The sequence below is a fragment of the Schistocerca americana genome, chromosome X (assembly GCF_021461395.2).
Source record: "Schistocerca americana isolate TAMUIC-IGC-003095 chromosome X, iqSchAmer2.1, whole genome shotgun sequence".
Taxonomy (NCBI): Eukaryota; Metazoa; Arthropoda; class Insecta; order Orthoptera; family Acrididae; genus Schistocerca; species Schistocerca americana.
In genome coordinates, this window is record NC_060130.1 from 481,631,841 (window position 1) to 481,644,875 (window position 13,035).

The 13,035-nt window shown below is 42.3% G+C and overlaps 1 protein-coding gene across 1 annotated transcript in view; it reads left to right on the forward strand.

The window, feature by feature from the left end:
* The window catches only part of LOC124555630 (calcium-dependent secretion activator-like), a 1,496,314-nt gene that overhangs the window by 361,719 nt on the left and 1,121,560 nt on the right, over positions 1-13,035 (forward strand). The window contains exon 4 of the mRNA XM_047129606.1: positions 11,161-11,284. Within this exon, the coding sequence (XP_046985562.1) occupies positions 11,161-11,284 (124 nt within the window). The remainder of the gene's footprint in view (positions 1-11,160; positions 11,285-13,035) is intronic.

Genomic DNA, 13,035 nt, shown 5'->3' on the forward strand with positions numbered 1-13,035 from the left:
TGACGGACAGAGACCGTCGAGCGCTGCGGAGAGTGGTTGTAAAAAGTCGCATAGATTCAGCAGGTTCAGTCACTCGTGTGTTGCAAAGTGAATCCAGGAGTCCAGTAAGCACAATGATTGTGTGTAAGGAGTTAGAAAGAATTGATATAATGATCAGGCAGCCCCTGGTCGAGCAGCTCCCCACAAGCCACACATCTCTGTAGTCACTGCTAAGTGACGCTTCAGTTGGTGTGAATAGCGATGCCACTGGACAGTGGATAACTGAAAACAAGTGATCTGGAGTGATCAGCCACGCCACACCCTGTGGCAATCCGATGGAAGAGTTCGGGTTTGACGAATACCTTGAAAACGTTACCTGCCATCATGTGTAGTGCCAACAATGAACTTGAGAGGAGGTGGCGTTATGGTATCGGAGCGTTTTTCTTGGTTAGGATGTGGTCCCCTTATTGCACTTCAGAAATCGCAAAGTGCGAAAAGATATGAACACATTTTACGAAATTTTTCGCTGTGTTCACTAGAGGAACAATTCGGAGACAAGATAATTGATTCTGTCAGCATGACACTACACCCTGTCATAGAGCAGCGTCTGTGACGCAATGGGTTGTGAAAAATATTATTCCTGAAATGCACTAGCCGCCCTGAGTGCCGACCAGAGCCCAACAGAAAATATTTGGGATGGGTTAGATTAATTACCTCGCTCCAAATCCCAGCGTCCAATATCATAACCTTCTCTAGTTTCAGCTCTTAAGAAATAATGGGCACCCATTCCTGAACACACCTCCAGGCACATCAGTGAAAGTGACACCAGTGGAGTTCAACTCACCATAAAGGCGAAGGGTGGGCACACCTGATATTAAATTGCACTCATAGTTGTCTAGAATCTTTTAGTCAGGTAGTGGATATATAAAAAGAGACAAAAGATGAAAACAAAGTGTTCTTGATGGAATGTAGACTGAAAGTCTGCAATTCAATCTCGACAGGATGCACACAACAATGGGAACAGTAATTAGACACAAGACAAGTACAAAACGTTCCTGACAGTGAGGAAAGAGACATCCAAATTGATCACAACGACGGAAAGGAAGTAGGAAAAGAATCAGATAGTTCAAATCTAGAAAGGCTTCGAAAGAAACAACACATGAAATATCTATAAGAACATTAGAAATAAGCTCATAAGGTATCAATCGTCATGGGAGCCAGAGGAGAGGTTTTGGGGGTTCAAACCCTTCCCGAAACATTCACGAAGCTAAAAGAACGAGAAAAGTTATCTTAAAATCGGTTTCAATGTAATCTTTATATCAGAATTATTGTGGTATCGAACTCCGGCTATTGCTATCGTGGCCAAGTGCGTGAAGGGGATACGGCAGCGTGAGCCAGCGCTGAAGACAGTATAATGTGTGGACTGAGCCTCTATGCAATATTGTTTGTCTGGAGTCCTGGAAACTTCATGTAGACCTGTCCCTCCGTGGGGGCTACCCTAATTATCACAGACATTCATTCACAGGGCAGCAGCTAACAATTGCCGCCGTCGTGCATCCTGGAAACTGCGGAAATTGTTATAATCGTGGTATTTTTTAAATGTTTAAGTAATGTTTTGTAGGTGACAGGAACAGCGAGTGTATGCAGTATGATAACCTCTCCGTTTTTTTACGTCATTTCTCTGTGTTTACGAGAGATAGGCAATATATGAGATTTCATCGGTTCCACGCAAAAGAGTATAAGAGAAAATTTGTAGAGCATCGAAGTGAGTTTTCAGAAAGTCTAAGAAAGTGACGAAATACCTGACTGGTAAGTAAATATCATAATTTATTTTTAAAAAATCGCATTCATCAAGATAATACACTGATGTGCAAAACTTTTAGACAAAAGTAACTTTTGCATGATGTGTCATTGCCAAGTAACATACGTCGATGAAACGTGGACCGTACATAGAAAGAACTGCTACAGCATAGTACAGAGGGTAACTAAACGACATAGGCAATGAGACGAACGGAAATGACACTTTTGTTCAAAGACTGCGATACGTGGTGGTCCCCCGGCTATTACAGAAGTCGGTACACGGTTATTAATAGAGGGTGTGATCACCACGGACGGCAATGTATGCTCTGCAATGGCCTCCCATACTGGCCACGGGGTTCGTCAGGACTTCTTGTAGTAGAGCGTTCCATTCCTTGAGTAGCATGGTTTACAACTGCTGGATAGTCATTGGTGCATTTGGGCGTGTTGCAATACGTCTCCCCAATGCATCCAACACATACCCAATTAGATTTAAGTCGGAGGAACTGCCAGGCCAGTCCAATCTCTGAATATCGTTTCGTTCCAAAAGCTGCTCCACCTGCGCCGTTTGATGTGATCACGCATTGTCATCCACAAATACGAAATCATTATCGAATGCACCCCTGAAAATAAGCACACGGGGGAGAAGCAGTGTTAAAATAACGTTTACCGTTGAGTGTACTGTGGTCAAGGATTTGGAAGTCAGTACGCGCAAGCAACATTATGTCTCTCCATACCATAACATCTGGACCACCAAAACGATAATGCTGGACGTACAATCATATGGCAAGGACATTTTTATGCATGAAAATGCGCGACTGCATCGAACAGCGCAAATGGACTGGCCTACCCATCCCCCAAGTTCAATCCCATCGAGAACGTGTGGGATGCGTTGGGGAGACATATTCCAACATGTCCAAATACACCAACGAACATTTAGCAGTTGTCAACACTACTGGTCGAGAAATGGAGCATCCTGCTACAAGAACTCATTACCGGCCTCGTGGCCCGCATGAGAGCACGTTGCAGAGCGTGCACTGCCGTCAGTTGTGATCTCACACCCTATTAAGTACCATGTCCAGCCTTTTCTAACGTCCTGGGAACCACTATGAATTGCAACGACTTCAGGGCAATTATTGTCTTTGAATAAAAGTGTCATATCTGTTCGTCTCATTGTGTATTTATTTTAGTTGCCTTCTGTTCTGTGCTATACTATAGGAGTTCTTTCCACTCATATGTATGGTCCAAGTTTCATCGAGCTATGTTACTTGGCAGTGACACATCAGGCGAAATCCGCAGCTCGTGATCTAGTGGCTAGCGTTGCTGCCTCTAGATCACGGGGTCCCCGGTTCGATTCCAGGCTGGGCTGGGAATTTTCTCTCCCTGGGGACTGGGTGTTTGCGTTGTCCTCAACATTTCATCATCATCATCATTCGTGACAGTGGTTCGATTGGATTGTTTAAAAATTGGGACTTTGTACGAGCGCTGATGACCGAGTAGTTGAGCGCCCCACAAACCAAACATCATCATCACATCATGCGAAAGTTACTTTCGTCTTTAAGGTTTGCACATCAGTGTAGTTTTGGAAACAATAAAATTAACATAATAACATTAAATAAAGGTAAAAATTTTTTTACATGGATACTGGTTATATTTATTATTAATATTGTTAATATGGACGTCCTTATTGTTGAACAAAAACTGGATAAAAGAATACTCTTCAGAGATTTCTGATGTTTCTTTTTGCGCACTGGGTACTTCAAACTGCCTGATACCATTCTAGTGTTAATTCAAAAGCTGACAGCAGATTAAAATATCTCTTGATCCACATTTTTACATACAATTTTCTCAATATGTATCTGTGTATTAGAAACGAAGGATCACGGTCTTGCAGCTGAAATATAGTAATGTGATAGGTAGTTGATAGTTGTCTTTAGATTTCAACGGTCTCCTTTCTTTTTCGGACAAACGATCATTCTATGAAGTAATTTCAGTCACTCTAGATGTCACTTTCAATTTTATCCAGGAATATGTCTGAAGGGAGATACGTCTCCTCGTCATAAACTCGTGATCTAGTGATATCCAGCATTAGAGCAGCAGTTTCAACAATTCACATGCCTCTTTGCATCTCGTCTCATACCACATGTCAAATATGATTAAACAACGTGCGTTTCGAAAGCTTATCATGGTTTTAGAGTACTGATATATTTTCCAATGAATAACAAATCATCATAATAGAACTTTTAGAACAGCAGTTTTTATATCGTCTCGATCTTTGGGAAGTATCCATTATAATTCTTCAGACTGTCTTGCAGCGCTAGCTGTCACACATCGTCATTTGCTTCCAAATACCCAGCAATGAAATTCACCCAGGCAGATACCTCATCATCTTTTGGTCGTTCAACGCTGCTGTGAGTTGAAATATCAGACTTGAAAAACATTTTCGTTCAGTTTCTAGTTCTTCGATGTCCACTATTCGAAATTTCACTTGAGTGCCTCAGTTATTATTCCGTTTTGTCCCTACTTCCATTATAGGTCTTTAAAATGTCTGTGGAACGTCACGACCAACATTAAAAAGAAAATAGGGTTCCTTACTTCGTTCTTATATAAACCTGTGCCGAACCTTCTCCACAAAATAACATTTTCATTTAAGGTAAAATTTTTGACCAGACAATCAGTAAATGTGGAACTCATTTTCCACCGAACCCATTCTAGCATAATGAGCCTAACAATAAGATTTCCTGCACAATAAGCCCAACAATAATATTTCCTGAACAGCAACAGTGGTACAGTTCACCAAAACAACATTTTTACCATCCTTTCTCGTCTTATCCACTCAATAAACATTTTATGCCTCTTTCATTAGCTGAGCCAGATACACCCCGTCCATAACACTATCACCACAAATAAAACATTCAAATATCGCGCTGACTTCCTCTGACGAACGTCGCTAAACAATGCTGAGCTGATGACCGCAGAAATCACAAGTTTTCGTCAGCGGAGCACCAAAATACAGAGAAGGGCTAAACTGATAAATAAATTAAACAAAAAGAATGAAAATTGGAAAAAATCGTTTAATAGAAAATGAAGAAATTGACCGCCATGAACAAGCGAGTTCCATAAAATTAAAAAAAAAAAAAAAAAAAAAAAACGACTCTGAGCACTATGAGACTTAACATCTGAGGTCATCAGTCCCCTAGAACTTAGAACTAATTAAACGTAACTAACCTAAGGACATCACACACATCCATGCCCGAGGCAGGATTCGAACCTGCGACCGTAGCGGTCGCGTTGTTCCAGACTGAAGCGCCTAGAACCGCACGGTCACACGGGCCGGCTGCATAAAATTAATAAATGGCTATATTTACTAACCAAATAGATTTTTCAACACTTTTTTTAACTTTCTGAAAACGCATTTTAATACTCTTTAATTTTTCTCTAAGTAATTTTGTCATTAAATTCGTCAGTTCTCAAATATTGCACGTTTTATGTTTCTTATATTTACCTTAAGTTGAAAAACTAGTTTTCTGACGTAACGTGGAAGTTGAAATGTTTCGTGAAAGGCTATTATACAATGAAGGTGACAAGTCATGGAACAGCGATATGCACATATACAGATAGTGGTAGTTTCGCGTACACAAGGGGTAAAAGGGCGGTGCATTGGTGGAACTGTTACTCAGGTGACTCATATGAAAATGTGTCCACTAGATTATGGCAGGACGACGGGAATTAACAGACTTTGAATGCGCAGTGGTAGTTGGAGCTAGACGCACGGGACATTCCATTTCGGAAATCGTTAGGGAATTCGATGATCCGAGATGTACAGTGCCAAGACTGTGCCGAGAACACCAAATTTCAGGCATCACCTCTCACTACGCACAAGGCAGTGGCCGACGGCGTTCACTTAAACGATCGATAGCAGCGGCGTTTGCGTAAAGTTGTCAGTACTAACAGACAGGTAACTCTGCGTGAAATAACCGCAGAAATCAATGTGGGACGTACGACGAACATATCCGATAGGACAGTGTGGTAAAATTTGGCGTTAATGGGCTATGGCAGCAGACGACCGACATGAGTGCCTTTGCTAACAGTACGACGTCGCCTGCAGCTCCTCTCCTGGGCTCGTGACCATATCGGTTGGACGCTAGACAACTAGAGAACCGTGGCCTGGTCAGACGAGTCCCGATTTCAGTTGGTAAGAGCTGATGGTAGGATCCGAGTGTGGCGTACACCCCACGAAGCCGTGGGCTCAAGTTGTCAACAAGGCACTGTTCAAGCTTGTGGTGGCTCCATAATGGTGTGAACTGTGTTTACATGGAATAGACTGGATCATCCGGTCAAAATGAACCGATCATTGTCTGGAAATGGTTATTTTTGCTTACTTGGAGACCATTTGCAGCCAATCATGGAATTCATGCAGCCAAACAACACTTTCCGAATTATGAACGGCTGTAGAGATAGCATGGCTCAGTACTTCTGCAAGGAACTTCTAACGACTTGCTGAGACCATGCCACGTTTAGTTCCCGCACAACGCCGGGGAAAGGAGAACCGACACTATGTTAGGAGGTATACCGTGACCTTTGGCCCCTCAGTATACATACACACACATTCAAATGTGGTGCTTATTTGTAGTAATGTGGATGCAATTAAATTACTCCTGTTATAATACTTATTAAGTTAACTGCTGAGGTTGGTAGGGACCTCAAAGAGAGCGCGAACGGCAGGACGATTTCGGATTTCTACCGACAAACACTGATCAGTAAAATGTGGTTAAACTCCCAAGAAAACTCTTACAGATGTAGTTTAAACCAATAAGCCTATGTGTCGGCAACAGTCGGTAAATTTTGTGCAGTAGCAGGCCATTACAAAGCTTCGAGATCTTACATTCTTACATCACGCTTAATTATATTTCATGTACTTTAATATTAATAACTACCACATTTGAACATAAACGTTCCTATTCTGCGCTTTCACGAAACCTTATACATTTCGTCTGCGATTTGCACAATAGCACCGGGGACGGCATAGTGCCTAATGAGCTAAACTCTCATGTGGGACACCCGTGTCCAACCCCACAGCCAGCCAGCTTTGGGTTTTTCGTCCCTCCCAAGTAACTCCAGAGCAAAAAGCCTGGAGAACATCAGGCAGGATTAAGACCAGGCCGTTGATTCAAAATGGCTTTGAGCACTATGGGACTCAACTTCTGAGGTCATTAGTCCCCTAGAACTTAGAACTAGTTAAACCCAACTAACCTAAGGACATCACACACATCCATGCCCGAGGCAGGATTCGAACCTGCGACCGTAGCCGTCTCGCGGTTCCAGACTGCAGCGTGTAGAACCGCACGGCCATTTCGGCCGGCCAGGCCGTTGGTGTCCAGAGAAAATCTTAAGCCTGAAGCTAATCTTAAGACAGCAGAGAATTTGTAGTAAATATTTGAGGCATGTTATAAATTTCATGAGTGCACCATCATACCACGTGGAAAAACTCATGAACAAAATCATAATACAACATTATGAAATGAAGAGCAGCAGAACAGTGAAAAACACAAGTGAACTCACAACACAAATAAAAGACTTACACTTTCCACAAACAGAATCATTCATTTCTTTTGAGATAGAGAACACGTACACCTTGATACCCACCGCAGGCACAATAAAACTAATGGAAGGAAATCTACTGACGTATGACAGACTACCTGCAGATTGTATTAGAGGAATAACCAAAACCCTTAAAGTAATCACATTCCCAAATTAATTCCAATTCGAAAAGGAATTTCACTTACAAAAAGATGACCTTCCAATGGAGTCTCCAATATCAGCAACAATAGTAACCATATTCATCAATCACATAGAAAACAAAATCTTTGCTACCATCACCAGAAAGGAAGGATACAAAAGTGTTAATAGGGTCATATATAGTATGTGGATGATACAGTCTGTATGGCAGATGAACCAACTGAAAAATAGAGTAACTTCATATAGACATAAGCACTATATATAAAACATTCAGTTAACCATGGAGAAAGAAAGACAATTCTTGGATATAAAAATAAAGAGAGATAGCAATAAGCACACATTAGACATCTTAGGAAAACCAACAGCCACGGACACAATTCTACAGGCCATGTCCTGCCACCCGTAAAATCAAAAAATTAGTGAATGTATTACACGTGTTACACACACTAAATAACATAACACTCAGCAAAGAATTACAAACAATACAACTCATAGCCACAGACAATAGTTATAACACCCATACAGTACAAAGACTCAACCACAAAATCAAATCACAACTAAAGAAAAATGAAAACCTGCGGAGGAAACAAGCACCATAGAACCCACAGACTTGAGAGTACACACAGAAACACAAAACAGTAGCAATTATGACATGACTAATAGAAAGAAATGGTACACTTTAGTCTAAAAACACAAATTAGCACACAGAATACCGAATGTACTACAGAAACAAGAATATACATTGCTTTCAAAACAAGAACCACACTCCAGTCACAGTTACAAATAACGATAGACAAGCCACCCAGATACCAAGCAATAGATACCAGGTGATCAAAAAGTCAGTATAAATTTGAAAACTGAATAAATCACGGAATAATGTAGATAGAGAGGTACAAGCTTGGAATGACGTGGGGTTTTATTAGAACCAAAACAATACAAGTTCAAAAAATGTCCGACAGTTTGCCCTTCATCTGATCAGAATAGCAATAATTAGCATAACGAAGTGAAACGAAGCAAAGATGATGTTCTTTACAGGAAATGCTCAATATGTCCACCATCATTCCTCAACAATAGCTGTAGTCGAGGAATAATGTTGTGAACAGCACTGTAAAGCACGTCCGGAGTTATGGTGAGGCATTGGCGTCGGATGTTGTCTTTCAGCATCCCTAGAGATGTCGGTCGATCACGATACACTTGCGACTTCAGGTAACCCCAAAGCCAATAATCGCACGGACTGAGGTCTGGGAACCTGGGAGGCCAAGCATGACGAAAGTGGCGGCTGAGCACACATAATCACCAAACGACGCGCGCAAGAGATCTTTCACGCGTCTAGCAATATGGGGTGGAGCGCCATCCTGCATAAACATCGTACGTTCCAGCAGGTGTTTATCAGCCAAGCTGGGGATGATGCGATTCTGTAACATATCGGCGTACCTCTCAACTGTCACGGTAGCAGTTACAAAACCAGATTCACGCATTTCCTCGAAGAAAAAAGGCCCGATAACGGTAGATGTGGTAAATCCAACCCATACCGTGACTTTCTTGTCGTGCAATGGAGTTTCCACGACAGGTATAGGATTTTCGGTAGCCAAAATTCTGCAGTTGTGGGCGTTGACAGACCCTCCGAGCGTGAAATGAGCTTCGTCGGTCCACAACACGTTACTCAACCAATCGTCATCTTCCGCCATCTTTTGAAACGCCCACACCGCAAATGCCCTTCGCTTCACTAAATCGCCATGTAACAGTTCATGATGCCGATGGATTTTGTACGGTTAGCATCGGAGGGTACGCCTAAGTGCCAACCAAACGGTAGCGTATAGAATGCCGGTGCGACGTGCGACTGCACGAACGCTGACTTCCCCGTGCATAGACGAACTCGCTACAGTCTCCATTTCTTCCTGAACTGTCTCAGCAGCATTACGCCTTGTGCTCGGTCGGCCACTACGGGGTCTATCGTCTAAACAACCCGTGGCTTCGAACTTCGAAATCATTCTCGCTACAGCTGCATTTGTCAACGGACATTTACCCGTTCGAATCCCCTTCCTATGGCGATAGGATCATAACGCTGAACTAGCACATTCCCCATTCTGATAATACAGCTTCACTAAAAGCGCCTTTTCAGGTAACATCAACATGCTGCGACTGCTGGCGCATCTGATTCTCTCTCTCTCTCTCATTACAGTTCCTTTTATACACGATTGTCATGCGCAGTTACTGACGTTTTGCTGTCCAGCGCCATCTGTCGGACATTTTGTAACCTTTTTTTTTTGTTCTAATGAAACCCTATGTCATTCCAAGCGTGTGTGTCAATTTTTACCTCTCTATCTACATTATTCCACGGTTTATTAAGTTTTCTAATTTATACTGACTTTTTGATCACCCGGTATATACCAGTTAGGATGATACGAATGTGAATCAGTGTATCGGTAAATGATAGGCAGGAACTTCAAAACTAGGTATAAAGAACATACAATTCTACTTTTCCTGAACACCTGGTAAAGTATGGACATGAACCATCCAACATGGAACAGACATGAAAATTATTAGAATGAACAGTTACAACAAAGATCTCCTGACATTACAGGTAAACTTTCTTATACAAAGAGTCTGCAAATGTAGAACATAAACAGACTAAGCAAATAATTAATACCCACATTTCTCTCTCTCTCTCTCTCTCTCTCTCTCTCTCTCTCTCTCTCCCTCTCTCTCTCTCTCTCTCACACACACACACACACACACACACACACACACACACACACACACACACATATATATATATATATATATATATATATATATATATATATATATATATATATAACAAACCCCCACATACACAACATAAACAAAAGACGAAAGGTAAACAATATGGCTCTGAGCACTATGGGACTCAACATCTGAGGTCATCAGTCCCATATACTTAGAACTACTTAAACCTAGCTAACCTAAGGACATCACACACATCCATGCCCGAGGCAGGATTCGAACCTGCGACCGTAGCAGCAGCGCTGTTCCGGACTGAAGCGCCTAGAACCGCTCGGCCACAGCGGCCGGCTGTATCGTAAGTAACACCAAACGATATTATAACCTCACGAAACTTGTGCTGCAAAAGTTGTTTCTAACCCGAAAAACAAGAGACTAATAAAAGAGAACGGAACAGAGTAACATGTTTGTAACTACTACATTATTCTTTTATTACATATATATAGAAACAAAGATGTATTGCAGGCCACTGTAAATACTTCATAATTATAAGAAGCGAAACGTGCATGGCAGAAAACAAACTGGCTTCCATTTAGTTGCAAGGACGAACCATACCTCCATGAATTTGGAAGCAATTAAGGAACAACGGAAGACGAGAAAAAAGTAACTTAGTTTTTATACTCACAAATTTCGGTTGTTTCACGAGGTAAGCTTTCAGACAATCTAGCACATGTTCACTTCTGCCTGTGGTTTCTGAATGATTTAGTATTGGAGCATTAGTGTTCTGAGCGTTTCATTTCTTTAGATACGATCCGGTTCATCCCAGCGGGGTATGTAAGCTCATATACCACGTGCCCCTATGCTTCATAAAATCGTCACTAGCCTTGGCATAATGTTAAGTTTGTCCACAGCGAGTGAGTGGAGCCGCACCTCGTGTTGCAGATCCATGTCACCGGGCAGCGCCGTATCATCGGAGACGCTGAGCGCAGGAACGGCCGCCTCGCTGGCGCGTCCCACCAGCCCCAGCCCGTCCGTCGTCAGCGAGAAGGCAGAGGCCGACCTGCAGGTAAGCTCAAAATCCACCAGTGTCCGCTTACCCGCCGGATGGTGGGGCCATATGTGATCATTTTGCCACGCCGCCCATCTACTATGATCGCCGCTCCACTAGATGTCCACCGCCTGAGGGGCGAGGGGCACGGTACGTGGAAAATACCCTGTGCGCATACGTAACACCATTAGCCAAACCCGTGTGCGAAACATCAACAGTCTGACTGTTAGCGTAGTAAGTTGGTAGCTTAGGCTGCAGCGTCGGCGTCAGCTCTAATGCCAACATGCCGCTGTAACTTCTCCTGGCGTAGTGATAGTGTTGGGGCGACCAAACACTGCCCTATTGCGCCTCTAAAGTCCAGGTTGCACCTCCCTGCAGCCATCTATAAAACTTACTTCCATAGGACCGTAGTTTCACAGCCAAGTGATGTTCGGTGACGCGCGACGATTTTTAATTTAATGTTTATCTACTGAAAACGAAAACTAATTTATAATCCTTGTCTTTTCGATTCCATTCCATAGGACCGTAGTTTCACAGCCAAGTGATGTTCGGTGACGCGCGACGATTTTTAATTTAATGTTTATCTACTGAAAACGAAAACTAATTTATAATCCTTGTCTTTTCGATTAAGATAACTCTCGGCATGCCGGCAGAAGTGGCCGTGCGGTTCTAGGCGCTGCAGTCTGGAACCGCGAGACCGCTACGGTCGCAGGTTCGAATCCCGCCTCGGGCATGGATGTGTGTGATGTCCTTAGGTTAGTTAGGTTTAAGTAGTTCTAAGTTCTATGGGACTGATGACCTCAGCAGTTGAGTCCCATAGTGCTCAGAGCCATTTGAACCATTTGAACTCTCGGCATTATCCTTGGCGGCTTTCATTGGCATCATGTCAACATGTAAACGTACTCGTTGGATGTCTTTATTCCACGTCGGTATCCGCAGCTAACCGGACGTCGCCTGTGTGTGCATTTCGACCTGCCTCTTATACCGCTGTGTAAGAATAGATTCTACAGTCTAAAGGATCATGGCTGCTAATAGCTCATCGAGCAGGCTTGTCGCTTGTCACACCAGCAGCCTTACATCTCGTCCGCATGTCGTTTAGCGAACCCATTGACTTGGTCATTCAGGAAAATGGGTATCCTTTGGAACATCACACTTAAATGATCGTTCCGCCACCAAAACAAAAATCAGAACACAGCCAGTTATGTACAGCATATTGCATCCACCTCTAAACACCATGAACGTTTATTACTCCCTAACTAAAATTGATAGAAATTTAATTTAAATTGACTCCTGCAAAGCTGGTGTAAATACTAAACAAACATAATAGAGGAAATAATTTTCTATTTAGAAAGTTATAACTTATCGTTTTAAATTGATGGAAGTAATTAGATAAACTGTGTGCATAAATCCAGAGAAAGAGTAGCATTCCTTATGTTTACTTTTCTAAATAAATATTTCCTTCATTTATTATTCTATAAGCTACAGAAAAAAACACCTACCTGAAACACCTTCTATACGGGTATTACGACAGAAAACAATATCCAATTACAAAACAAAAGTGAATGCTATTCTTCCTGAGACAGAATTACTCGTTGGCAACAAGAGTTCTTTGTAAAAAGTTGTCACAGTCTTCGGTTTCAGATATCAGGAAAGAAATGGGCGTAAAATAACAATGTAAAGAAGTGATTTTGTTGCACATAAGCTGTGTGCCTGTCTGAACTAAGTGGGGCAGTGCTTGGCACTCTGAACTCGCATTGTGGAGCACGACG